Raw genomic sequence first — 27235 nt, 5'->3', positions numbered from 1 at the left:
CCCTTGCTTTTTCCCCCCTTTACCACCCCCTTCTCTCTGCTGATCCCCGCGACCTGTGTTCTCCTGGCGATCTGCAACTCTGGACCCAAGGCGCTGGACACCCCACCCCGGACGACTCATATCTCATCAGGGAACACCCCCCCCCCTTGACCATGTGCAGCCAAAAGCAGATGGCTCCCCCTACCATGAGGATTTAAAAAAAAAAAAAAAAAAAAGGTGAAAATGCCAGTTTTAGAAGCCAGGGTTCTTGGACCCCCAGGGCTGAGCTGGGCTCGGGGAGCCCCACAGGGGCGGGGAGGCCGAACGAGGTAGGTGGAGGAACTATTTCTTGACGTAATCTATCTCTGTCGTCTCCGATGCTCCTGCAGTCTCTGAGTGAGCGAAGATCTGCGATTGTCAGTTCGGAACGTGGCTTTTAAAAATGCGTTTTTAAATACGGTGTATGTATGTATTTCTTTCAGGAACAGCAGCACCAGCAGCGAGGGAGGGAGGGTGGGAGGGGACTGAACGATCTGGGATGGAGGGAGGGAAGGAGTGGAAGGGGAGAGTTCTGCCACTGGCCAGCTCAGCTCCCCAAATCTAGGTATGGGAAGCTTGGGAAAGGTGGTCTGTGGGGTGGGAGGGGTAGAACTTGAGGATCTCACACACCTTTATCATCAGCTTCACAAGTCTCCTCTTGCTTTGGCACAGATATATAAGCCTTTATTCAAATTTATTGTCTCTGTTTCTTTGCCAGCTTGAAGAAGTGAAGGAGAGAACTACACGCTTAAGTGGGGCAGCATCCCCATCCTATCTGCCTGCTCACCCTCCTTTGCCCCCAGGTCCATCTCTGTGACACCTTCACCCCCCCACGCCCCGCAAAAAAGAGAAGTCACTCGGAGGTTCTGTCTGCAGAAAGCCAGGGTGAGAACAGGCAAAGCGAGAGAGCGACCTCGGTCGTGGGCAAGTAGCTTGTTTTTACGTCCTTCAATAAAATTTTTATGAGGATCATTTGATTGTTCATAAATGTGTCTTTCATTAAATAAAATTGTAGGCTGTTTTTGGAACAGAAAAAAGCAGCAGAGGGATGGGAGAAGGCGATTTCTATGGGGTCGGAGGGGAGAATCTAGGAGGTGGCTGTGTGATTGAAAGGAATTACCACACAACTTGGATTCCACCCCCCCTCCATAAGTTGACTGCTATCCTCCCCCTTGAATTTGGGGTTTGTTGCATGCACAGCCTAGCCTTTCAGCAGGACCTCCCATGGTGGTTTAGCAAATGGAGGGCTTTGGAGAGACAGAAAAATCCTCAGTATGGGTTCAGAAGAGGGGGCAGAGGTTGGTTGTGGGGATGGAGGGACAGGTGATATCCCTAGAGACATAATGCACCAAGGCAGAGCAGAATGAATCTGAAGGATCAGGGTACAGTCTCAGGGTCAGAGGGGAGCGTCTATAGGAAGGGAAATAGATAGAAGCTGAGACTAGGATGCAAGATCTGAAGGAAGCAGGTTATGTGGCTTCTTAGACCCAGCCAAGTCTACCTTCTTCCTCTCTCCAGTCCCCAAGACCAGTCCAGACTCTAAGTGTGGGAGTGGGGGCTGGTTTTCTCTTACATTTCTCTCCCTATATCTCTTCCAAGGTGGAGAAGTGCTAGAGGATGGTATGTGTGTTAGGGGGCAAGAAAGTTGGGGAGATGGTACAACTGCAGCTCTTAGGAGAGACTCAAGAATCTCAGGAGCCCTCCCTAATACCTGTGGGCCCCCTCCTCTGGTTCTTCCCTTTTCGGTATACCAGGGCTGGGTTTTTTGTTTGTTTGCTTGTTTGTTGTTTTTTGGCATGGGGTGGCTGTGCAGGGAAGTGTCTGGTTAGGGAAAGGCACTCGGAGCTTCAGATTAATTCTCCTCAGCTTTCACTGTCTTTTTCTTTGGGCTGGACTGGCTGGAAAATCCAAATTACAAGAAGAAACAGAGTATCTCTTTGGCCTTGATGTAATCATGTTAGCTGTCAATCAAAAAATCTTGTTCACTAGTTCAAGGAACAGACAGGAGGTTCCAGTTCCTCTGCAGAGGCTTTCTCCAAATCCCCAGCATATTCAGCACCTCCCCCAGCCATGGGTGACTGGGGACCCTGCCTGGCTCTTTGGCGGTTGCTGGCAGGCTTCAGCACAGACATTTAGTCTTCAGTGGGGCCCCGGGCCAGACTGTGGCCAAGAGGACATCAAGGGACAGAGCCTAAGAGAGTCAGAGCCTGACAGACCTATTTAAACAGGTCTCCAGGCTGGAGGGAGGAAAAATAGAACCGGAGGGTTAGGATAATGTGAGAGATGAGAGAGAGAGAGAGAGAGAGAGAGAGAGAGAGAGAGAGAGAGAGAGAGAGAGAGAATTAAGGGAAAGAAGGCAGGCAAGATGAAGAGACCTAAGAGCAAGGAAAGGAAGGCTCTCAAAACACAAGGAAAGGAAGGGCAAAGAGGCGCAGGCAGGACAGGGCAGGGCGCGGGCTGGCGGAGCAGCCGTGGCAGCCGTGGCATTGTGCAGTTCCCTTGCTTGCCGGGGCTTTGCCGCGGGACCGCTCCCGGCGCGGCGGCCACTTCTGTCTGGACACAAAGGAGTAAGAGGCCTCCTTTCCTGCCCCTCTGGGAGACCTGCTCCGGTGGGTATATTAGGCCTCCGGGACACAGAATCTGACATTAGCCCAGCAGTCACTCCAGCTGCTGGGGGCTAAGCCACATTCTAGTCAAAGAGGAAGAAATAGAAGGGGGAAAAGACATCATGCCTGCTCTTCCTCTGCCTCTTCACTAAGCCACAGGGCCGGCCTGCTTCTACCTCAGCGTTCCTAAACAGAAGTCCTTAAGAACCCTCTATTATGGGCCTCTTCTATTTGAGAGAGCCCTTCTTATAGACGTCTTGACTGCAAGGAGAGGCTCCCCTCTCTCCCTTCTCTCCTGCTCGCTTTGCACAGCGCCTTCTTTTCAACTCCTGAGCAGCCTGCAAACCCAGCCTGACAACCTTGCAGAGGCTGCTGCAGCTGGGCAGTCAGGAGCACCATCCAGAGATCCCTGCTGCCATCAAATCCCCCAGGAAGCAGAAGAGAGACTGGTGCCTTTCCATCCTTTTGGGATCAAGAACTTCAGACCCTCCCCACTCAGAAGCAGACACAGCTGTGAACTAGGAAGCAGGCCTCGCCCACAGCCCCTCCTCACCAATGCCCCATTCTGTCTATGCCTCCCAGAAAGAAGTAACCTTAAGGAGGGCTTTGGTAGAGACCCGGGAGTTCAGGGACCACTAGGCCCAGGTCCTGCGTGCGGCTGTCACTCCCATGTTTCACATTTAAAAGCTAGCAGGTCAGGGACGGAAAGTGGCCTTTCAGGTTTCCTCTACATCTAGGTTTGTCAATGTGGGGGGCAGAGATGTGGGGATGCCCAAAAGTAGGGCCTCATCTTGGGGCTCAATTACTCCTGCTGAATCTTCTATTCTATTCTAGGACTTTCTCTCATCTACACCACGCCTTTCAATTTTTCTTTGCACCACTGGGGCAACCTGAGAGACCTGAGGGAGCTGGGCTAACTGTTGGGGAGGGGAAGCCCAGTTCTAGCTGGCTGTTCTGTATCCACTGGAGTTCTTATGGTTCACCTTACACCCCCAGCAGATCTCAGTGGGCACAGGAGAGGAGTTCCCTGAGGGGGAAGGGGCACACTTCCTATATCACCTCAAACCTGGGCAACTGAGACCACAATCAAGCTAGCACCTTGGGAAGGACAGACAAACAGATAGGTTAGAGTCATCATCCCCCTCCCCCTGCCGGGTGTCTCCCTTTTAATGATTTAAACTCCCTCCGGTTCAATCCACACCGTCAAGTTCGGATTAAATTTAAAACAGGCTTTCTCCTGTGCCCCCAGCGGGCCATCCGGGCCGCCGCAGGCAGGGAGCCCGCTTACTGCTCCTCAGCACCCGCCCTGAACCGAGGAGGCCTTGTACCGTTTGCTTTCATTTTCCTTCTCCCCTGAAATGGGCTCATTTCATCCCTCCGCTGCCCTCTCCCCTTCCCCGCCCCCTCCCTGATTCCCCTTCTACTCCCCCCCCCCATCTCTCCTGATCCCTCTTTGTTGGGAAAAACACACCCACACACAACTCCTCCTAGCTAAGGCCTGCACTGGAAGCAGAAACTGAGCTCTCCTGCCTGCCGCGAGGAGATCCGCGTGCTACCCCCACGCAAGGTGGGTATCTGGGATCCCTGCACACCACACCAGGAGCTAGGCACCCAAGCTCAGAAAGCGTGAAACCCCCAGGGCCTGTGAACGTGGCCCTCCCAACGCCATGGCCTGCCCGGCCTGCCTTCGCGCCGGCGCCCCCGCCCTGCCTCTCCGTAGCAAACGGGGTTATTTCCGGCTCCCCCAACACAGTCTGGTTTTCCAGCCTGGGGAGTGGCTGGAGGGGGAGCCGCCCCAGAGCAAGGGCTGCCCCGCGCTCTGACTCTCAATGGCTCCGAGCACGTTGTTACCTGATCTTTTGTGTGATGTATGTACCGCAAGGAAATTTGCAGTGACTTTGGAGCCCAGACTGAGGAAGCGTAGGTGGCGAAATGAGAGACAATACAGGCTCGAAGTACAATTAAGGAGCCAGAGCCGCGGGTCTCTCCCCCGCCCTCCCTGCCCGACTGGGAGCTGTCTAGTTTCAAACATCAGGGCGACTCGCGAACCTAGAACCGGAAAACTTAGCCTGTGGCGGAGGGAGCCAGAGAACTCCGTGTCCAGAAAACAGGAAGAAAGCTCCCTTCCAACTTGCGGGTACCAGCCCCGCCGAGTTGCAGAGAATCCAATGAATGAAAGTATACATTCCGACGACGAATTTTTCTCAGCCTTTGGAAGGAGTGCCCGGGTTTGAGAAGTCTCAGACAGACAGGCAAGCGGCGTCTCCCAAAGCAGACAGACTCACAACATGAGTGTGAGACTGAAATCATACACAGGTTGAATATCCCGAGGCCTCCTTGCCAGGCCCGGCTGACGCCGATTTCCCTACCTTCTCTCCCGCCAGGACCTCAGGCAAAGGCCCCGAAGACTCGGTACATTAGGCTTGGTCCAATCCCGCCTTGGGAAGCCTCCGTTACCTGTTCCTCGGCTCCCCACGGCCACAGACGCAGGGCAGCCGCCTCCTGCCCAGGGAGGGAAGCCCTGGCCACCGCAGCCGCCGCCACCCGCCCTCCTTCCCTCCCTCCCTCCGTCGCCCTCCCTCCCTCCCTCGCACGCTGCCGCTGGCGGGGCCCTCCCGCGGGCAACCTGCTCTGGACCAAATCCAGGTATCTCCGAAAGAAAAAAGAAAGGACTGCTTATATAGGGAGGGGGGAAAAAGACCATAACTGCATTTATTTTCATGCTCTAATCATTGGTCTGATCTTAGTTTAGTTGTCCGGGACACAGCCCAGAAACCGCAGAGGTGTGCGGGGCCTACAGCCTCGCCCACACTGACCACAGCGCCCGGCGCACTGCACGCTCCCTCCGTACTCTGGGCTGCCGCCCCCCGGCAGCCCAAACACCCAACAGACCTCAAGGTCCTTCCTACAGACTCAACATCCGGTTGCCCAGCTCGCCGCTGACCACAGCCCAGGAGTCTGCTCTGCTCAGTCTGCAGCCGAAGTCCACACACAGTCCACCTTGTCCCTGCTCTCGCACCCTGCCCGGACACCCCTCCGAATCCAGCCATCTGCTGGGCTACACTTGGGCAAACCTCGTCCCCAGCAAGGGACCCACAGAAAGCTCTTTCGCTAGTCTTCCCGTTTATACTCCCCCTGTCCCCGCTTGCCGCCTTCACGTCACCTGTTCCCAAGAAGGGCTGCATCTCCCAGCGAGTGAGCCGAGGCAAGGCCGACTGCCGGGGTGAGGTCCCAGGGAGACCAGAGGATTAGCTGGGCTGAGCTGAGCCTCCACCGTCGGGCGGCGGGCGAGACGTCTCAGAGACCAAGGCTCTCCTTGGCGAGCTCTTGCCTTTTCCTCCAGCTCCCGCAAGTCTCAAACACACGCCGAGAGTTCAGCTCTATAAATCCTGCTCCCCTTTCCCATATCATAATTAAAAAAAACCAGTAGGGGAGGTTTTAACTTTTATTGCGATTTCTAGAGTTGGGCTGCGGAGCATATATTAAGTTTACGCTTATGTGCTCTCGGCGGGGAGGGTCCTTTAAGAAATAAAAATCCATCTTAATATCCTCAGACGAGAGAGATAATTTTTTCCCTCCTCTTCACGCTGTTCCTTCTGAAGACTCCCTTCCAGCGAAGCGAATAAATAATTACCGTCGCCTTAGCCATGATCCACAGCCCCAGAGCCCCCGGGGTGGACTCTGACCATCAGACTGGCCCTCACCTTGGCCATATGAGACCTTGCTCCCTTTCTCCGGATCTAGGGAGGAGACGCCCTGACCCCTGACTCTTTGGCCACCTCCTTTAAGCCTATCATCTTTGAAATGGAAATGGGGGCAAAGGAACTCGAGGCACAGAAGCCCTATATTGATAAATTTCGGCCCATCAGGGAGATTTCTCTAAGCCAAGTGCTCTTCAGCACCTTGCTCCAGCCTGAGGATCTCTTTACCCAAATAGTCCATGTGCCTGGGGACTCGGTGTTAAAGACTGTATGGGCCCCTAAACGAAGGGATCCCCTTATATATCTTCTACTATCAATTGGCCTATTTTTTCTGGAAATCTCCCCATTTCCCTGGGAGCCATAGAAATTTGAATAATTTTCCTCCCACAAAGGATGGAGGATAGACAGACTGACAATTCAGCTGGGAAAGAGAGAATCTATGCCCATTTTCACCTCCAATGTCCATGGAAGTCAAAATAAATTTGAGAGACAGACAGGCAGACTGATATGCACACAGATTGATCTCAGAGAGAGATTGAGATATCAGAAAGCCTAGGAGGGACAGATAGAAAAGAGACCTACACACATGTAAGGTCACACCATTTTCTTCCAGGACACCATGTTGAGAATACAAAATTCTCCATGATAGTTTGTTAGAGACATGATTGTATATTGCATTCCCTGCTTTCATAATCATAATTATGGACAGAGTCCCTAGAACCTGACCTCCTTTGGGTCTCTCCTTTCCAGTGTCTCTGAAAACAGCCATCTGTCTCCCTTTTCCCCTTTGAAGACCAAGAAACCTTTTTTGAGATCCTTCTCTGTAGAAACCAAGGCCAGAATTAAGAAAGCCGAGGGGTAATACAGGGGAGAGGTCTGTAAAGTTTCTCATTGCTCAGATCTCCCTCTTCCCCATTCTTCTCCCCTCCACCCCCTAGCATCATCGCCAACAGCCTTCTCAACAATATGGTAACGGTGGGCGCTGGCAGCTTCTCTTTACCCAGACATTTCCACAGAACACAAGGACAGGCAAAATGCCTAACAGCCACAGACTAGCAGCCGCACAGACCAAGGCCTACCGGTAACAGACAGCCAGACAGACCAGAGCTGGGCTTTTGCCCTCAACAGGGTGTGTTTGGGAAGGCTTCTACTTGGACTTGGTGTTTCTCCACTAACATACTCACTTCCCATATGTGTCTTTTCCCTGGAGATGGAGCTGTGGAGGGAAGGAGAAGCCACTGTTCTCAGAGTTCCCTAACTCTTGGAACAACATCCCCACTTTCCTAAGGAGCACTGCTCTCTCTCTCTAGAGGTAGCAGGAAGAGACAGTAACCATTTCAGGGACTCCCTCCTCTTTCTGGGAGCTTTCCTCTCCTTTATTGACTCTGCCCCACCCTTCTGCCCAACTGAACTGGCCCACCAGGCCAAACTCAAACTCCAGCATTTCCTTGGAATTGGCTGGACCTTCTTTGTCTATCAGCTGGACTCAGGAGACAATAGCTACAGGGTGGGGAGAAAAACCCTCTCCCTCGGTTGCAGACATTGGGGCAGGCTGGGAAGGAGATGGCTGCAAAGCAGGCTGTCCAGAATCTGTCCCATGGCCTCCACTCACAGCCTGACCTCCTCAGTCTGCACCCACTTTGTCCTGTCTGGAATGGGGATGGTGGGGCAGTCCCACAGGGGAGGGAAGGGTTAGGAGAGGTGGATTGGGGCCCTCGACGAAAACCGACTGATGTAACTCAGGCAGTTTCTTGTTGCCGAGTTCAAAACTCAATCCCAACAACATGAAACTACCTAAGCCACAGATCAGCTGAGCAAGCAGGGCCGGAGTTTTGGCTTTGCATCTATCCAAAGGAGAAGGGAAGGGGCTTGGGGAAGGAAGAAATTCAGCCCGATTCCCTTTCCGCCCTTACAGTCTCCCTAAGGACTAAAGAGCAGATTTTGGGTGGCTGGGTGGGCAAAGGATCTGATTGCCTCCATTAGTTTCTGGTATAAGCAAATTGCGTTTGGAAAATCTGGTGAGATGGGACCTCTGGCCGCCAAATACCTGCCCCACCCCCAGCACTGCAGTAGAGCTATCCCCCTGCATCTGGCCCTGGCCCTGGCCCTGGGGGGAGCTGGATCATTCTTCCACTCTTGAGCTAGGTCCCCTGTCTTGTCCATCTGGCTCTCCTGTACTCTCCTCCCAGACTCTCTCTGTCTCAGGCTTCTCAGCAAACATGGGTGCCTGGACCACAGCGCCTATGCTCTGGAGCCACTTTCAGTCAGGCCACTTGCCGGGCAAAGCCCCACAGCTGGGAAACGCAAGGACCAAGAACATGAACAAGGCTCACGCCTACACCAGCCAAAACAAGAAAACCTAAGCTTCAAGCTCCAATCCTTCCCCAACATACAAGCAGACCGAGAGACACCTAAACTGATGGGTGGACCTCCAAACATCCCTTAGTGCCTGCAAAGATACAGAAGCCAAAACCACCAATTTACCCCGTTAACCACCGAACCCCACGGCGGCAGTGGGCCGGGGAGGGGAGGAGAGGGCGCTCAGAGCCGCTGCCCTCCACTGCCGGCGGCCAAAGGCAAATCCGGAGCTCCCAGCAAACACAGATGCCCCAAACACCTTCCTCCTTGCTCTACCCGCTGCTCGCCGGGCACCTGGGGACGCCGCTAGTCCCTCAGTCCACCGCCAAGAGAAGAACAAGAAACCGATTCTCTTACCTTGTCGCCGCCTCCTCCTCCTGCTGCCGCTGGCGCTTCTGTTAGCTGCTGTCGAGGGAGGGTGAGGGGGGGCTGAGCTCCTCGTGCCCCTCCGGTGGTTAAGTTTATTCCTCTGTTTAGATGGGTGGGGGTTCCTGAGGTGCCCCCCAGCAGTGGTGGGGTGCACCCAGCCCCAGTACCGAAGGCAATCAGATCCGTCTGCTCCTCAAGATTGCAGTTTGCTCTCTGCCTCTTTTCCCTCCTCCAGTCACCTTTAAATGCATCTTTTACTGCAGTACCACATTATATTTGCAGATCATAAAATCCACCTCTCGCGCGCACCAAGACCGTCCTGACATTACTGTTTTATGACCTTGACTTATTGTGGTCACCTGGATAATATTTAAATCAACGTTATGGTCTCTCACTTACATTAAACCCGCCAAGAGACGTTCTGGAAAGGCTGTAGGGATGAGTCAAACACAAAACACACACATATCCACACACTCAGTGTTTTTGGGGGAGGGGGTGTCGCTTAAAAAAAAAAGCCACTAAAAACAAAAAAACCACCCATTTGAGGATTAAGATTCCGGAAATTTATTAGGATTTTTTTTTCTCCATTAAGGAAGCTACATGCAAAAGATACAACATACAGAATATCTTTAAATAACACAACTCCCAGACAGGGACAGGACAACTTGGGGGGGGGGGTGTCTTTACTTTGCTATGTTCTATTTTTAATTTTTTTGTTCTTCTGGATGGAATTTCTGAGATGTTAGTAGATGGGAGATACAGAGTGCTGGGAGGGGGGAGAAAAGCAGAAAGCAGTACAAATACTTCAAGCAGATTCTCAGAGCCACTGGGAGGGAGAGACACAGGGAGGGTTGAGTCTAGACGCTGGGTGCTATGACAAACACACAAATACTAGGCGAACTTTCAAGACTGTCTATTATTCTAAGGGGGGAAATGCAGCAAGGAGGAGCAATTCTGACTATGCTCTCCGAGGTTACAGGTTACAGACCCTCTCTGGTTGATTTTTCCCCCTTTCTTTCCCCTATACTCGGGTAGATTCAATCTTAACTTTGCATGGAGAACAGAATGCTGCGTGTGAGTGCGTGGGTGAGTGAGGGGTTGACACACACACCAGCCACACTCCCACCCCATCTTTGAGGGCACACACAACACCCCAAAACCCAGCACCCCGTTTCTCATGCTTTAGGTGGAAGCATCCTCACAGCACGAACCATAGGTCCCTTGGAAGGAGAGTCTGAGGTCTTTGCCTTTTTTTTTGCAGGCGCGTTGCATTTATACTCAGGGAGGGAAAAAAAAATATCACCAGGCACAAAGGGAGGAGGGGCGGGGAAAGGAGAGACGGGGAGGGGGAGGAGATGACGCTGGCTCAGGTGAAATTAAAATTGGAGGTCAGTTCCCGGATCCGATTCTCTCGGTTCATTTTCTTGAGTTTCATTCTGCGATTTTGAAACCAGATTTTGACTTGTCTGTCTGTAAGGTTAATGGTCTTGCTAATCTCCAGGCGGCGCTCTCGCGTCAAATACATATTGAACAGAAATTCTTTCTCCAATTCCAGCGTCTGGTGTTTAGTATAGGGGCACCTCTTCTTCCTTCCGCTCTTTGCTGTCAGCCAATTTCCTGTGGTGTTTTCTGCTTTTATCTCCTCTGTTAAAAATAACATTATTTACATAAGTATCCCTGGAAGAAGCAAGCCCTCCGATGCAGCTTTTGGAAGCCTGCTTGGGGAGAGGGTGGATGAGTAAGCACGGAGGAACTACTCTACCCTCACAGGCCTGGGGTGTAGACTTATAGGGAAGAAAGAGAAGAGGCTCTTACCCTCAAAGTGTTTACTAAATTTAAATTAGTCAAGCCCACCTTAACCTAACAGATTCTGAATGCCTCTCCTGATCCTGATGGTTGTCTGAAACCTCTCCAGACTTTTCTTCAACTCTATTCTGCTCCAGATCTCAAAAAATCCAGGCAGACAGAAAAGGCGTCTTCAATGCGGTCTACCCCACAGCTTGGAGTCATTTCCTGGAGAGCTTTGACTCCTTTCAACTCTGTGGAGGGATTCTGCCCCTGTCCCTGCAGTCAAAGGCATCTCAGGAGTCCCTGTACTAGGCCCCCAACTCTTATTCCTACCTGAATTGCCACAGGATTGCTGTCTTATTTGAGCTTCTTTTTGCTACCTCCTTCTCTCCTGGCCCTCAGCTTCAGGTATAACTGAGACAGAGAAGTCTGAGTAGCAGGGATCAGGGGCAACAATTTTGGGGCATGCTGAGGGATCCTCAGACAATTTCCCCTGACCAGAGGACTTAAGGTCAAGGAAGGGAGACTCCCTAAGGTATTCCTGTCCCCTAGAGTCTATGTGTAGGTAGATGTGTATGTTTTCAAATACACATGCATATACATCTGTATACACAGGAGGGATATGGATAACTATGCCTGAATATATGAAAAGATGCCATAATGTGTGTGTTTCCATTGTCTTATTGTTAGCTTCTCTTCCTAGTAGATATTCCTGCTGAAATGGAACAGCCTTGCTCTTCAGATAATAGAAGAGAACCTAGCCACCTTTTAAAGTGGGGGAATATAGAGTCCAAAGACTAGGGAGCACTTGGTACCTAGCAAATAACTTTGCTGACAGCTCTATGTGCACCCTGCTTCCTCTCTTCCTTATGTCAAGTGGGGATTCTGGGTCCTGGATTTTGTCTGGATTAGTGGTGAGGAGAGTCCCCTAGGGCAACCAGGACACAGCAGGGGGGGGGGAAATGCAAACTTGAAGTTATAGTCTAGAAAATGTCAATGTCTTTAATTATTCTCCAATCTCTGCACCTGCAACTTCTTGCCAAACTGTTTACAGGCTCTCCACATCTAACTCTGTCCTGTTTATTTTTTTTATTGGGGTTGTTGGGTTTTAAGAGGAGGAAAGAAATTACAAATGGACCTTAGCCCAAAGCTCTCTTTGCCTCTGGCCTGGTGGAAACACCAAAAGGGGTGAAGGAAAAGGCGAGCACAAAGTGCAACCTCTGGGTGTTAGTTTGGGATAGAAGGGCTTAGATTATTGGGAGGGGGGACAAGGAGAGAAGGGAGAGTCTATCAAAGTGGGTATAGTTTGGGCTTAGGAGGTGGACTTGTTAACCTTGACTTTGCTTCTTGGTATAGCTAGGATTAAGTTTTTTTCTACTCCAGTCCAGCTCAGGATTTACAGAAAGGGAATAAAATTAAACCTTTGCATTCTATATGTGACATAACGACATGTGTGTGATATGGGTGCCTCACTCCCTCAAAGTCTCTAAGGACTGATTTACCAAGGCTATCTTTGTACAGCAGACCCAAGAGGGCAAGGCTTTGCCTGCCGTCTCATGCCAAAAGAGTGCATGTGTATGTGTGAGTGTGTGAGGAACACAAGAGGTGTGTGTGTGTGAGAGAGAGAGAGAGAAAGACACAGGTCGCCGGCAGACATATACAAAGCACCACACACCAGGTTCAGGGCACCCCAGACTGATTCATTCTCAATATTTCACCTACTTCTACACCAATGAGCCTCATACACCACCACCAGGAGCCAGTGTCTTGGGGAGCGGGTTTATTCCTCCCCATTGGGTCTTTTCTGGTGTTTTTTGCTCCAACTTTTCAGGGAAAGTCATTACCCTCAGCATCCCAATCCTGTTCCTGTTTCAAACTCTACACCCCCCCCCAGATAGCAGTGAAGGGTCCCGAAAGCCCCCCAGTTATAGAAGAAATGAATCTTGAACCCTGAGCTTGAACTCTGGCTGAATATTCTTTCTTGAACCAAAAACCACAAAGAAATTCAACCAATGCCTCACTCCTTTTCAGGAGTAAACTGCTTGCCACGCACACAGAAAATTTCCAACCACTCATTTGAAAGCTGCTTTCGAAAACCAACGAGAAAAACGTAACTAGAAAAACATAAGTAGAAAAACATAGAGAAAAGAAAAAAATTCAAAAGATTAAAAAAGAAGAAAAGAAAAAAGAAAAGAAAAGGAAGGAAGGAAGGAAGGAAAGAAACATTTCCAATGTCCTGATCCAAAGCCATCTTCAAGCCAAGCATCTGGAGGAGGGAGGGATGTGGCGGGCAGCCCTCCACCTCCACCTCTTCCGGCCTCAGCCTCGCTGCCCAAGGCCCCTGCCGAGACAGAAATCGCAGGGGCGCAAACTGTACGCATAAATCGGACCCACAAACAACAAATTGTGTTTCATAGGAAACATTTTTCCAACTAGGAAAATGCACTGAAGAGAAATTACTCATCTCTAAGCCTTCTCTGGTCCCTGGCCCAAAGATCGCCATTTTAAGCTTTTTGTGCGCTTTGACCTGAGCTGGGGACATGAGCCCCCAGGACACCCTCACTGAAAAAGCAAAACCAAAGCCATCACACGCCAAGGAATGGCCACGGGTCTCATGCAGCAAAAGGTACCCGCAGGCTGCCTGTAATGCTCACCTCCTCCGCCTATGCACGCAAAGGCCGGGCTGGCCTTGCACCTCCACGTCGCCTTTTACCTTCCTCTGCTAAATGACACGCCACCAGCGTGGCGCTCAGCAAACAGGACCCTCAAACCCGGGTCAATTCAGAATCCTCGAGTTCCCTAGGCCTCTCCTCAACCCTCTCTCATCTTCCTGCCCCCAGTCCTGACCATGAAGACCAGTGCCCCCAGCGTCCCAGCCGGACCGCGGCCCAGGCGGCCTTACCTTTAGCTTCGTTATCCGAGGTGTCTGGGCTGGAGTCTGCCGTCTTGGCCCGTTCCTTTTCGCTCTCTGAGGGGCTGCCTTTTGGGCCAGCCAGACTTTGCTCCGTCTTGATCTCATTGGGACTGGGGGTCTGGCTGTCGGACTTGGGGGTCTCAGGAAAACTCACTTTGCCCCCAAGCTGAGGCGATTCCAGATGTTCAGCGCGCGGGTTGAGACTGGCCCGCTGCTCAAAGGGGGCTTCGAAGTCGTTGGCCCCGGCACAGTGGGGCGTTTTGTCCAGCGCAGAGTAGCTCGGGCTGGCGCGGTAGTAGCTGGGTACAGGTACCTCGTGCTCCCCAAGGCAGGACTCCGGCAGGGGGTGGGAGTAGAGCGCTGCCTCGGGGCCACTTTTCGCCCGCTTCTCTGCACTGTACATGCAGCAGACATTCTCCTCCTTGACACTAGGTGGGTAGGAGCAGGAGGACAGAGGCCTGCCAACAGGTTGTTCCAGGCGGTAGGCGGCTTTGGGGTCGCCCCAGGAGTCCAGCTGAGAGAGGTACGGGTAGGTGTTGAGGGCCAGGTTGGGGCTGCTGCCCTCGTCCCTCTTGGAAAGCGAGGGCGCGAGCCCGCAGCCCCTCATCACTCCGCAGTTGAAGTCACCCCCAGATTGCATATACATTCCTGCGCTCCGGTTATAGCGCTCTCCTCCTCCCGGCGCAGCCAAGGGCTCCGCGTACGAGTTCGGAGTTACATTGCGAGGGCATGTCATTTTCAGAGAGAGGGGTTTTTAAGGAGCAATACTACAGCGGAGGAGCTGACATCTTTTTTCCCCCATCCGGGAAGGGGGGGGCGGTTGGAGGGGTGGGAGGAAAAAGAAGGGGAGGGGGGAAATATCAGCTCCATAATTATCCGTGCATTCGGTCCTCACCATGTGACGGCTAGACCAATGGGATTTGAAAATGGCCTTGATGATTCAGACGGCCGTGACGTCAGCGGGGTCAAGTTGTCGGCAGGCGGAGCGCGCAGCGTGGAGTAACAGCGCCACCTAGCAGCTGCCTCGGGGTAGGGGCACGGGAGCCCTTCCTAGTGAACAAAGAAAGTGCCCCCCGGGCTGCAGGGGCGGTGGGGTGGTGATGGAGCGGTGGTGGAGTGGGTGGAGGGACGTGGGCCTGTTCTGGGAAGAGTGGGGCTTGTTTACTAGAGAACCAGCCTGTAGCTCCAGGGGAGAGGGGGATGGAGGGGGGAAACGCAGGAGAGAGTGAGGCAACCAGGGCTCAAAACAGTCAAATTCAAATTAAAAGGTCAAGACAAGATTCAGGTATTCCTTCCCATCTCTTCACCTTCCACTTTCCTCAACTCGTACCCCTGCTTCTTCTCTTGGGTTGGGAGCCTGGTGATGCTTTGGGGGAGGGATCTCCAGTGGGCTTAGGGTGGAAGAGAAAGTTAAAGAATCAAAAGCAGGACTAAAGTTTCTGCTCTCCTGCCTCCGGTTCCTCCGGATTGGCCCTTGGGCCTGGGAGCTCCGGACCACCAGTCTTGGAGGTTGGTTGAGCTGCAAGTTCCTTGTGGGGACTAACTGGGAATCTTCAGTGTCTGGAGTGGGCCCTGGAACGGGTCACGGCCATTTAAGGGATTCTGGGCAAAGGAGGATTCCAGTGGAGTTAGGCACCACTGGATGAGGAAGCTGAAGACTAGAGGTACCCTCTCCCCAACCCTGGAGTTGCAGCCTAGGCCCTACTGGTGAACAGCTCCGGCCTCTGGGCTTTGTTTGGCCTTGGAGCTGGTTTGGCAGGGTATTTTGCTCCATGCCACGGCGGGTGGCTCTCTTTTTCTGCTTGACCTTGCCCCTACTAAAACAAGGAATATTCCTGGAGAGAAAGTCCGAACCTGCAGGCCTTGGTTGGATTGGAGGAGTGGCGTATGCATGCGGGAAAGGAGCACAAGATTCAACTAAACCTCATCTGAGCAGAGTTCTTTTTAAGCGATTGGTCCGGAAGTATTTTTTAAAGAAGAGGGAGCGGTCTATTTTGTGTGTGTGTGTGTGTGTGTGTGTGTGTGTGTGTGTGTGTGTGTGTGTGTGTGTGTGTGTTTTACTAAAGGGAAGAAACAGAGGGAAATGTGTGTTTAAAATAGTTCGTTCGATTTCTCCATCACCTTTCTTCCAAAGCGAACTAAACTCTCCACCCCTTCCTCAGGAAACGGAATCCGGAGAATAACTTGTCTTTCCGGTAGTCCCGCATTTTTCCCTGGGCAGAGGCTGTGGGTTTTCCATTTTCCGAAGGACCAGAGCCTAGCTGGGAAAGGATTCCAGGGCCGAGCGCACCGGCGTGGATGAGTGAAGAAGCCGGACCGATTCCTGGAGGCCACAGCCAGCTATGATGGAAAAGGACTAAGGAAAGAATTGTGCTCCGAATTCCCACAACCAGGGATGGAGAAGAAGATCCAGGGGTCCCTTTATTCCAGGGGGGAAAAAATCAAAAGATCCATGGAGCGTGCGACTTGTTTGCAGGCCGGCAAGGGAGACTTGGAATAATTTTGTTTTCATTTGCAGGGGTCGCCCTGGCTTCAGCCTGGGGGTTATCCAGGGCAAGGTTAGGCTGTTTAGGCCCCAGATCAGACTTGGGACAGTCCCCAGCAGCAGTCAATCTTGGGAGCCATTTGTCCCACTGCCCATCCCGCGGGAAACAGCCGAGACTTTATGGCCACTCTGTTTGTATTATCTGCATAAGTCTTTCCCCACGAGTTTGATCGAAACCGTTCCCTTTTACGAGGACCCAAAGAAAATTTCCCGTCATATTTATCAGCTGGGGATAAAAATTTAGTATGGGAACTGATATTTCCTCATTTATGGGACGATGAAATTAAAGACCAAAGCAATTGAGAATTATATGGCTTTGGGGGGTTCCCTCCCCCTCTCTCACGTCTCTTTTATTTTCCTCCATGGTGTGCCTGTCCCTGGAGTCTGTCCTCTCAAAACCCTGCCCTTGTCCCTTGTTTTGGAGTCTGGTAGGGCCCTTTTCTCCAACAGCCAGGTGAGGCTAGACTACCTCAGCTCTTCCTAGCTTTTATCCCAGTGATAGCAGCTGGGAAGGGACAGTGTCTCCATCTAGGACACTGTGCTGGCTGGATAGAAGGTTTCGAGGGAGGGAAGAGCTTTGCAGGGGACAGTGGGATTGGAACCCCGCCTGAGAGGAAATAGTGAGAGTCAGAAAAGGATCAAGTCGACAAATTCTAGAATAATCTTCAAACAACACACCCCCAGACAGAAACTGGGTAGCTATCAAGAGAGAAGCAAAGTCATTCAGCTTCTAGGCCTCTCTCCCCTACCAGCTAGACACCCCCCCCATCCCAAGCTCACCTCCAACCTCAGCCATGAGAGGGAAGGGAGTTGATTCAGGATTCTTACCATTATTAGTGGAAATAATACCCTCAGGAGACAAGCTTCCTGCTTCAACTCCCACCTCCTCACAAGAACAAATAGTGTTTAAAGTTGAAATAATTAGAAGTATGATAAACACGGCCCATTAATGAAACAAGAAATCAAATTCATCAGCCTAAGTGGGACCCCCGTTGGGACAAATGTTTGCCTCTAATTACTCAAGATAAACGAAAACCCAGCGCTGTTAAGCAAGAACCCGCTGGCTTTCTCGGACGCAGACGTGAATAACTTGTTTGCTTTTCCAAGACTTTGGGATCTGTCTTGAAGGAGGTAAAAGATAAAATAAAAAAAAAAAAAGTGAAAGCGAGGGCCCGGATAGAGAGCATTTGTGTGAGTCCAGGAAAGTCTTGTCTAGCCTGGGTCCCAAGCCCTGCCCCCTTGGGCTCGCCTTTCCTGAGGCCACGAGCAAAGGCAGCTTCCGTCCTATTGTCCGGGCCTGGCGTTCAAAGGCATGTGTGCCGCCTCAGCCACCCAGTCTGCTGCCACTGCCAGGCGCCCACTGGCCTTACCCAAAGGGCACCCTTGGCCACTGGATTGGGTCCCAGGGGAAGTCTGTGTTGCTGAAGTCACCCCTATACGTTCCTTTTTTAGGTTATCTCCTGAAGTTCCCCCATGCAGAGAGCCCTGCACCTAAGCCTCACTCTGGGTCTCCCCCTTTTCTTACCTCACAAGGAAGTGAAAATTCCGGGGGCTGCAGGTCAAAGCGGGGCTCAGGCTGTTCTTAGGTCTCAATAATCCCACCCGCCCTAAGAGAAAGGACCAGGCCCCTTTTGCTCTTCCCGCCGGGTATCCAGACACTGAAGGACAGCCCTGCAGAGCTGGACTGGGCCGCCCGGGCCTCCTGCGGTCTTTGGGTCGGTGTGCAAAGGAGAAGAGGATTCAGGGGTTCCTGGCTGGCTCCAGAAGGGCCCGGCAGTTCTTCTGGGGCAGATACCCTAAGGGTCCCTGTGCATGGATAGGAATGAGGCTGAAGCCCTCAAATCGCCCCAGAAGCACCCTGTTTTCTCCTCTGAAAATTGACGGAGTTTCCCAGAGAGATTAAGGATGATCTTGGAAATTCTGAAGATGATGAGAAAGGAGGAAGAGTGTATTTCCTTTTGGAATAAAAATAATTAAATACAGTTTTTTTTTTAAATGTGCATACTGAAATCTCTTCAAGCAAAAACAGAAAACAAAATCACACCATTGGCTGCTGGGATTTTCTTCTTGTTTTGGAGGCCGCGATTAATGGTTCTTTTCCCAAATCTTGAAGGAACAATTCGCTTTTCTTCTAGAGCACCAAGCTCTGCCCCACTTGAATTGAGAGCAGGGAAACTCCAAGCAAAATGTGGAATGCTCAGAGGCTCAGAGGGAAAAGGTTTCAAGCAGGTAAAGGAGGTGAGAGGCTGAGGACGGATAAAGAAAGGGCTTCTGTTCTACTTCGGATTTTGCAGTCACCCGGGCGGGCAGCGCCGGCCGCGGACTCGTTCTCAGATCTAGACACTGTACCCACACTTGCACCCAGAGGCTGTCGAGTATAGCGTCTATCCGCATGTCCAGCTTGCACTTAATTGCATGTACACAGCCTCAAATATTCACTTCTACCCAAAGTGCTTCCTGCGATCCTTGAATCCTGAAGTTCGCTATCCCGCGTCAGACCGACTGCTCCCCGGCCCTTCTGAAACCAGTTATTTAACCTGGCCTATGGAATCGAAACCAGACCGCACAGACCTCAGAGAGAAGCCTTGGGAGGAGGAGCCCAAAGGGAGGAGGTCTTGGGGGGAAGGCCCTGGTCCCCACTTTAATGGTTTGTTTCTGAGTTGCCTCCATAGGTCAGATTTCCAGTCAGTGTAGACTGGTTGGGCTGCTTTGCTCCTGAGGGTAAAAAAACAGGATCCTCCTTCACCAGCTAAATTTCTTTTTGAAGTTTTTGTTCCTTCTGTTTTCTTTTCTTCCTTCCTTTCTCTCTTTCTTTTCCATCTTCCCTCTTTCTCTTCATTATTTTCTTCTCCTTTTTCCCCTCTGTAATTTTCCTTTATTTTTTCCCCAAGACTAATTTGTTATCTTGTTTCCTTCCCTTTTTTCTTCTTTCTTTACTATAACTTTATCCTTTGCTTTCTTCAATTCCGTCCTGCCCCTCAACTTTTAATCCCCCCCACACACACACACCCCGGCTTACTTAATTTTTCTCTGTTACGCTGGGTTTTGTGAGTAGGAAAATGATGGGCTGGATCCATGCCTCCCCATTCTAGTTGCTCCAGTTTGAAGTTGACCTTCTGCCTTCAGCCTCAGCCCAGCTCCTCACAAGGCGAAGTGTACAACAGTCAGCCAGCAGAGGCGGCCAGGCCTCAGAGTCGCCATTAGAGGGAAGGGAGTCGGCACCTCCCCACCAATACCAAAGGTTCCTTGAAATGCCAGGCTCCAGGGGTCCCATCTTCATTTCCACCCCACTAAAAAGAAACTTGGTCCTCAAGACTCATAATTACAGAAAAGTTCCCTTATCTTTGTTCTGACTCCAGAACTGAGCAATAACTAAAGTTGAGCCTGTGTGTGCTCTCAGCACTATAGTTAGAAGTGAGAGAGTGAGCAGTGTCTGTCTGCCAGTTACAGGTAGAAGGCAGGTCCAAAGGGTCATATGTAAGTTGGCATTCAAGGCCATGTCCCTACATAAGTACTTTTGTTCTAGGTAGAGGACTCAGGAGAACTGGAGCCCTCTGGGCCGCTGTCTACTTGGATTCTGTAACAACTGCAACCTCTAGGCAAGAATTTCCTGGTAGTTTGAATTTTTTTTTCCTTAAGCCCCAAAGGGCTGTGTATGCAAAAGCTCCAACCCCCAAATTAGGGGTTTGAACCAGGATTATATGACTTCTCTACTCCAAGAAGTGGGTAGAAGGGGTGTGTGTGTGAGAGAGAGAGGGGGGGGGAGAGAGAGAGAGAGAGAGAGAGAGAGAGAGACAGACAGACAGACAGACAGACAGACAGACAGACACAGAGAAAATAGAGCCTACAACAAAACAGGCTAAAATGGGGGAAGGCTTGTCATACTGCTGACATTTTACAAATTCTGTGGATCTATAAATAGTGCATCTCATGCATGGCGGAAAGGGCTCTCTCCTGAATACCTGCAGCTTCTGTTTGCGGGTAGTTCCCCAAAGCCAGGTCCAGGGTAGACCCCAGAAAGGATTGACCTGACTTTCAAGCCTTTTTGTCTTCAGCAAAGAAAACTACCCCGACATATATGATGAAGCCCCAGGGCTCATCTTTCTCTCCTTCTTCTCAAGGATTCCATCCTGTGTCAAGACCTAAACTAAGCTTTTTTTTTTTTTTTTCTTCAAGGAGGGGGAATCTTGTAAAACTTTTATGCCAAACAAAGTTATAAAAACTTCCAGGGCGTTGCCTTTTCTACAGGTTTATATGAATAATAAAGAGTGCAGTCGCGTGCACACTATACTGGCCAGCTCTGGGCAGGGAAGGCTTACTAAACAGCATTATCCATCCTTAAGGCACCAGGAAAACCTCAGGGCTACCCACTTCAGGGAATATTGGCCTGGAGAGGAATTGTCCTACAGATTCCTACGGGGGCGAGGGGCGGGAGGGTTGGGGTAGTGCCCTTGACTCCCTTGAAGTTCAAAGTTCTCCTTTGCCTTCTTGAGGAAAGGCCTCTCTTCTGTCAGCCCTCTCAAGAAATGAGCTCCGGGTAGTTCCTTCCCTTCTGGTTAACTGATTATGAGTAACTCCAGCTCTCTTCACTTTCAGCCACCTGGTCTGCACCTTTTATCGCCACCCCACCCCCTAGCAAAGCTTTCCAGTCTTTGTGTCTGGGAGACCTAGAACCCAGGGGCTTGCTCTCAGAGTTGGGGTGGTAGGGCCACCTTCATGGCTCCTCTGCTTTGCATTTTCCCCAGCCACCTAGGGTCTGAGTGACAAGGAAACTCCAAATCCAAAGCTACCTCCAGCCCATTTCTCATTTCAAACACCCCTGACTCCCCTTGCACCCCCAAAAGCCCATAGTGGAAAGGGGGTGGGGCCCAGAGAGCTCTCTCAGCCCACACCACTTAATACCCTTGTAAACTCCCACGTGCGCTATAAACTTGGATTTTTACAACCAACATTCCTCCTTTAGCTCCAGGAAACTTTGAACTCGGCCTCTGGTTTATTTACTTGGGGGGTGGGGAGTTGGGAGCTGAGAAAGGCTGGAGGAAAAGAGGGAAAACGTGGGGCAAAGGGATGATGGGGTGGGGGGTCTGGGGTGTGTTGGGAGAGCCAAGACCATCCACTGGGGGTTTGTTTACTGTTTAGGACGGAAGCATTTTCTAACACAGGCCAGACTGGGTCGTTAAGGGCGAAATGAAACTGGGTTTAGAGGCTCGCGGACGCTTTATGGCGGCGTCTAGACTGCGATCTTTTGTTCCAGGGCAGCGTTGCGGCTGGAGGGGATTACCCCAAGGGGCTGAGCCCAGAGTGCCCCTGCCAGCAAGGGGGGTTGGACATCCCAGGAGTTTGAAGGTGGGTTTGCTTGGGGGCCAGAGAACCTCTTTTTTTTTAAAAAAAAAAAAAAACGTCTCCACAGAATGTCAGGTTCTTGGGTTCAGATCACACAAGCCTTTGTTTTTCTTTCATGATAACTCCCCTCTCATCCTTTAGAAATCTCTTTTGGAGGAGAGATTCTTTTCTGGGCTGTGTATTTGTGGGAAAGTAATAACTGCAAGTTTTAAATATTTTTCTCTAAAATCAGGAGTCCTTGGATGCTAGTAGTTTCCTTTTAAAACCGGTTTGTTCTGTGGCTGACTATTGTTAAGCACAAATATGGCCGGCATGCTAACAGTCCCTGGTATAGCTGGATATAGTGGATAAACATCACATCTCAAGAAATTCCCTCCTCTCATGCACACACAGAGGACCCTCTGTTGTATTCCTGTCTACATTCATTAAATACTGACAGTGTTCACACACCAGGAGGACATAAGCTATGTGCATCAGGTCACATTTGTTCCATGCAGACAAAAGTGCACAACCACACTACTTACTCCTCATGTGCACATATAAAGACACTGCCTTGAATGATAAAATTTTTGTGGGTGAGCACATGAAAGACTGTGAGCCACAATACACCTAAGTTGGCAAATCTCAAAGAGCCACACTTAAAAAGGAGAGATTCAGATACCTAAGCTACAGGAATCCCTGTCATCCAGAGAGCAGTGTCTGTACTTGAGACCCAGGGTGCTCTCTCCTTCCATCCAACAATGCATCATGAATGAAAACATTTTCTTGGAATTCCATAGGACAGAAAGACAGAAGGAAGATGAGAGTTGGTCCTGAATCTCTTACCTCAAATAACAAATTCTGAAGAGATGGATGAATGTCCTTACTGAAAGAACTAAAGGGATTAGTTAACTTTCCACAGAAGAAACACATGCAGAAAGTACAGATTGGGGTAGACTGCCCCCATAAGTCACCTCCTTCCCCAGTGACCTTCTCATTGCTGATCCCTACAAAACACATCTCTTGGGCATTTAACTCGGGGACACCCAATGTATAAAAGTCAGGGTGGCCCCAGCCTAGGCATCTGGTTCTGTCCGGAGGAGCTTGACCATTTGGGCCAAAGGGGAAGGGGAAGAGGAAGGGGATGGGCCTCACCTTCCCACCCCTAGAGGCTGTGAAAAAGATAGGGAGGGGCTGGTTTGTCCCCCCTCTCCCTCCTTCCTTTAAAACTGTATATTTAAATTCCAGTGAGAGAGAGAGAGAGAGAGAGAGAGAGAGAGAGAGAGAGAGAGAGAGAGAGAGCCCTACCCTAAGCCCTACATATTTGACCACGACAGACGGAGACATCTGGCAGGAGGGCGGTGGAGCCAAGAAAATTCCTATAAATTTAAATTTGATGATGGTTACAATTAACTCCACAACAAACGTGTACTTAAACAGAAAGCGTTGCTGGGCATTTGGACGCAGCTCGAGTTGCACGTGAGAAAAGGAGCTTAGGACTAACCATAGACTGTCCCCTGCTCCAGAGCTGGAGCAGTCTTTGGCCACCTCATGCTCCTGCCCGTGGAGCTGAGCACCAGTGTCCCAAGCACTGGCCTGCCTCACCTCAGAATGCCTGGCTCTCACCAGCAGACTGTCCTAACTGTAGCAGCCTCCTCCTCCTCCTCCTCCTCCTCCTCCTCCTCCTCCTCCTCCTCCTCCTCCACCACCACCACCACCACCACCACCTCTGCTGTCTTAGGAGCGCAGGGGGTTTTAAGAGGAGAGGGGTTAATAAAAAGGTCAAATAAAATCATAATATTGAACAGAATGAAATATCTTTATTTGCCACCAAAAGAATTCACAGCAATCCCTCTGAGACAGGAGTAGGGTGGGGATCGCACATTTACACACGCACTCACGCACATGGACGGTTAGAATCTCACTCCGGTTCAGCCTCCCCCTTCCTCTCCAGGTAGAGAGGCTTATGAAATTTATTTACAAAAGTTCAGGCCCCAGCTAGGGAGAGGTGCCCAACCTCATTTTCCTATGCCTCCTCCACCCCAGTCTTGTTTCTTTTTAAGGAGGTAACAACTGCATAGACTGGCAATAAATCTGGGGGGACACTGCTTGGGAAAAGGTTAGGACACCTCAATGCACCAGTTAGGAGTTTTCAAAAGAGGGCTCTACACGTTTAGGGTGAGAACAACTAGGCTCAGGCGGGGCCAGGCTCAGACGGAGGTAGGATTTGGACTTTGCACACCTAACACCAGGGCAAAGGTACAGGAATTTCACAGCAAGGCAGGATCACATTTAGCAGTCCCCTAACCGAGGGGTAAGGTGGGGTGGGGGCGGGGAGCCCGGGAGGTCTCGCAGACAAGGTGGCTCAGCGGATCTTTTCACTTGGGCTAGGGAAGGCTTGGAGTTCAAGGATTGTTCGGCTCTGGCGCCCCTGTGCTCGCCCCTCCCCTCACCCAGTCGGAGCAGCAAGACTTTGTTGCAAGGTGTATTTTCTTTTAAATAAACAGTCTTGGGGCCTTGGCGCCAACAGGGTCCACTAGCCACGGGTCAGACACTTCCCTCGCTCCTTTTTCCACGCGGGGTCTCTGTCCCTACAGTGAATTAGACCCGAGGCGAAGGAGGTTCTGGGAGGAAGTGCCAGTAACGGCAGTGGGGGGCCAGCCCTGGCCACAGTCCAGTTTTCCACCCGCGGAAAAAAGACGACTTAGAAAATAAAATAAAAATAAAATAAAATAAATTTTCCCCTTTCCCCCTCCCCCCACCCCAAAGGGCTAGGTCTGCAGTTACAGCAGCGGATTTCCTGAAAAATACTGCAGCCGGTCTCTGCTCAGTTTTTTTTCTTTCATCCTTCTGTTCTGAAACCAAATTTTCACTTGTCGGTCAGTCAGGTTCAGCATCCGGGACAGCTGCAGCCGCTTCTCTTTGTTGATGTACACGTTGAAGAAAAACTCTCGCTCCAGTTCCCGGATCTGGAATTTCGAATAAGGGCAGCGCTTCTTGCGGGTGCGGGGGGCGTCTGGAGGGAAGGGAGGGGGCAAGTGCGAGGAGAGGGGAGAGAGACACGTGAGACCCCAGGCGACCCCAGCGGACCCCAGCCGCTGATCGCTCAGCCGCACTGCTACCAGTCCCGCCGCCGGGCAACCCTCCCCCTAGGCCGGCGGCTCTTCTTCCGTAGCCGCTTCGCTGGGGCAAGCCTCGATCCCACTGCCAGGTCTGGCTTAGACCACTGAGAGTCTGGTGCCCCCTGCCCCTCAGGCAGAGCCCTAGCTGACAGGGTCTGCGGGTGGAGGAAAGCCTGCCTGGGCCACGTGCTTTCCCTGGGGGTGCTCTGCCTGCTCCTCGGTGCTGCCCTTGCCCCTTCCCAGTGGCCCTCCTAATGCTTCTGCAAATCCATGATACCCCTCCTCCAGAAATCCAAGAGAACCGCGGAGAATCGGCGCGAAGGAGCGAGTTCAGGCGAGAGCAGTGGAGAATCCAGGCAGGAAACCAGCCAGGAGAGGCAGCTGGACACCCCGGAGCCTCCCGCCAGGCCCTGGCGCCCCGGGACGCCCCGCCGTCTGCCTGCCGGGCTAAGCACACTGGCTGGGCCTGCCCAGAGGCCAGAGACCCTGGAGAGCCATTGACACCCTCAGCGCAGAGGAACTCCGATCTTTCCCCCACTCCCCTATCACCGCCAGACCCCGGTTTGCCAGGATTTAGACCCAAAAGAGCACGTAATTTGAGCATTTTTTAAAAAGTCGTTTTAAAAAGAAGCGGAGCGGCCTTAGAGCGCCTCTCTGGGTTCCAGTCCTGCCGCTGTCGCTTCTGTCCCTTACCTCTCCCCCTCTCTGGGTTTCTCCCGGTCTGTCCCTCGCCCTCCCCTTCCCCCCTCCACCCCTCCCCTCCCTCCCAACCCCCCGGCGGCCCGTCTCCCCATCCTTTCTTAAACGCTCCTCTAAGTTCACGATCAAAGTTAATATCGCCCGCAATGGTGGCACTTTTAAAAATTTCACAGACCGAAGGAGATAACGGAGGAGGGGGGCTCACCCGGCTTTTCCAAAGAGCCCCTTTCCCTCCCTCCCCACCCCTTCTCCATCGTAAAAAGTCGAGTCGTTGGGAGAGAGGGCTTTGTAGGTTATAATAAAATCCTTTGAATGCTTATAAAACTCCACATAAAATCGGACTGACCCAAAACACGAGGCTGTCCGCGCTCCCCTGGCCTCCCCCCCTACTCCAGCCCTCCCTCTCCGCTCCCTCCCTCGCTGCCCTCGGGTTCCCGGCCGCTGCTACCTACTGGGGGCGGCTCCCTTGGCCGGCTCCTTGGTCGCTGAGTGGGCAGAACCAGACGAGCTGGGATTCGTGTTCTCCTCCTCGGCCTCGGCCTCAGCACCGGCCTCTGCCCGGGACGCTAGTCCCGAGGCCGGGGGCGCCTCAGGCTCCCCCTTGGCCTCGCCCTTGCCGGAGCAGGGGGGCTCGGCGGGCGCGTCTCCGCCACCGCAGTAGGCGTTGTCGAAGAAGCGGTCGAAGGCTTGGGGCAAGACGCTGTTCTTGTTGACTGAGGAGTAGAAGCCTGCGGGGGCCGCGTGCGGGGCGCTGGGGTGGTGGTGGCCGCCGTAGGAGCCTTCATTTTTCATGAGGATCTCAGTGACTGTGGAAGGAGGCAGGCACTCCCGGTGCATAAGCTCGTCGGCCGCCGCATAGCAAGACGAGTAGCTGTTCCGATGGTGCCACTTGCCGGACGGCTCCAGGCCATAGGAGACCTCCCGGACTGGGGGCACCTGGGCTGAGTAGGGATAGGAGATCTGACGAGAGGGGGCCTGGGGCAGGAAGGAGGAGACGGTGGAGAACTCTGGCACGTAGTAAGTGCAACTGGGCAGATAGAGGTTGGAGGCGCAGCTCCCTCGCTCGCCGAAGTCAGCACCCCTCTCCTTGCGCGAAGGCGAGCAGAAGTTGCCCAGGTTGACCGAGTTAAACATCGTTCTCTTCTCCTGACTGCTCCGGATGGAGGTTTTGGACCCGGTCTAGCGAGGGGGGAAATTTTGGGAAGGCGAGATGACGCGTTATCCGTCTTAGTCTCTCTCCCCGAGCACGTGATCCAAAGTAGATATTGTCATATATCAGTTCGGAGCACTTCGCAGACGTAGGAGGGGTTCTCTCTTAGGTAAGATCGGGGACGTTCAGGCGATTGGTTTGCAAACACCGCAGAAACATTATGAAAATCAATTGCAGATTTGTATTCGTTTTTCTCTCGTCACTCCCCTCCTCTCCATTCCATAGAGCGAGCAAAGGAGGAGAGAGAGAGAGGGTTGGGGTGGGGTGGGCGGTGGGATGGGCGGGGGCGGTGGCTGGGAGGGGGTAATTGTATTTTTTTCCTAGCTGTTGCTCCCCCCACCCCCCAGGATTGGGGGAAGGAGGAGAGCTTTCCGTTTAGGGGTCTGGCCTCCTCCTTATGATCCGCTGGGTGAAGAGGAAGGACTTTTTCCTACCTGATTTCCCCAGGAATATTGAATCCTTCTCCTCAAGTCTCAGGGACTCTTATCCCCTCTACCTGAAGAATCAGCTCCTGTTTACAAGAGTTTGAAGAAGTCCTTTAGATTATTTTCCTGGCCAGAGCCAGGTGAGCTCCCTTATAGGA

General features: G+C 51.9%; 2 protein-coding genes across 3 annotated transcripts; both read right to left on the bottom strand.

Moving 5' to 3' along the window:
* Positions 1-9592: 9592 nt before the first annotated feature.
* On the bottom strand, positions 9593-19463 carry Hoxc10 (homeobox C10). The gene is made up of 2 exons (XM_006981813.4): positions 13743-19463; positions 9593-10696 (listed from the first exon to the last, which is right to left on the bottom strand). Exons 1-2 carry the CDS (start codon positions 14488-14490, stop codon positions 10419-10421), a joined length of 1026 nt encoding a protein of 341 aa, XP_006981875.1. The 5' UTR covers positions 14491-19463; the 3' UTR covers positions 9593-10418.
* A 3958-nt stretch (positions 19464-23421) lies between these two features.
* On the bottom strand, positions 23422-26767 carry Hoxc11 (homeobox C11). 2 transcript variants are annotated; one of them, XM_006981814.4, is made up of 2 exons: positions 25895-26767; positions 23422-24637 (listed from the first exon to the last, which is right to left on the bottom strand). In XM_006981814.4, the coding sequence occupies exons 1-2, from the start codon at positions 26574-26576 to the stop codon at positions 24405-24407; spliced, it is 915 nt and encodes a 304-aa protein (XP_006981876.1). In that variant the 5' UTR covers positions 26577-26767; the 3' UTR covers positions 23422-24404. The 2 variants fall into 2 exon arrangements, 1 of the variants encoding a protein (XP_006981876.1); XR_013046604.1 differs by lacking the exon at positions 25895-26767 and adding an exon at positions 25021-25422 and having other exon boundaries at positions 24511-24637.
* Positions 26768-27235: the final 468 nt, after the last annotated feature.

The sequence above is a fragment of the Peromyscus maniculatus genome, chromosome 20, assembly GCF_049852395.1.
Source record: "Peromyscus maniculatus bairdii isolate BWxNUB_F1_BW_parent chromosome 20, HU_Pman_BW_mat_3.1, whole genome shotgun sequence".
NCBI lineage: Eukaryota > Metazoa > Chordata > Mammalia > Rodentia > Cricetidae > Peromyscus > Peromyscus maniculatus.
The sequence above is the reverse complement of the archived record's forward strand: the minus strand, read 5'-3'. Positions and strand labels throughout refer to the sequence as shown.

Bases quoted from the DNA above. Each gene is read 5' to 3' on its own strand.
- Hoxc10 (XM_006981813.4), bottom strand. From the start codon at position 14,490: ATGACATGCCCTCGCAATGTAACTCCGAACTCGTACGCGGAGCCCTTG. The intron at 10,697-13,742 runs GTAAGGCCGCCT...TATTTTTAACAG, and splicing joins CTCGGATAACGAAGCTAAAG to AGGAGATAAAAGCAGAAAAC.
- Hoxc11 (XM_006981814.4), bottom strand. From the start codon at position 26,576: ATGTTTAACTCGGTCAACCTGGGCAACTTCTGCTCGCCTTCGCGCAAG. The intron at 24,638-25,894 runs GTAGGTAGCAGC...CCTTCCCTCCAG, and splicing joins GGCCAAGGGAGCCGCCCCCA to ACGCCCCCCGCACCCGCAAG.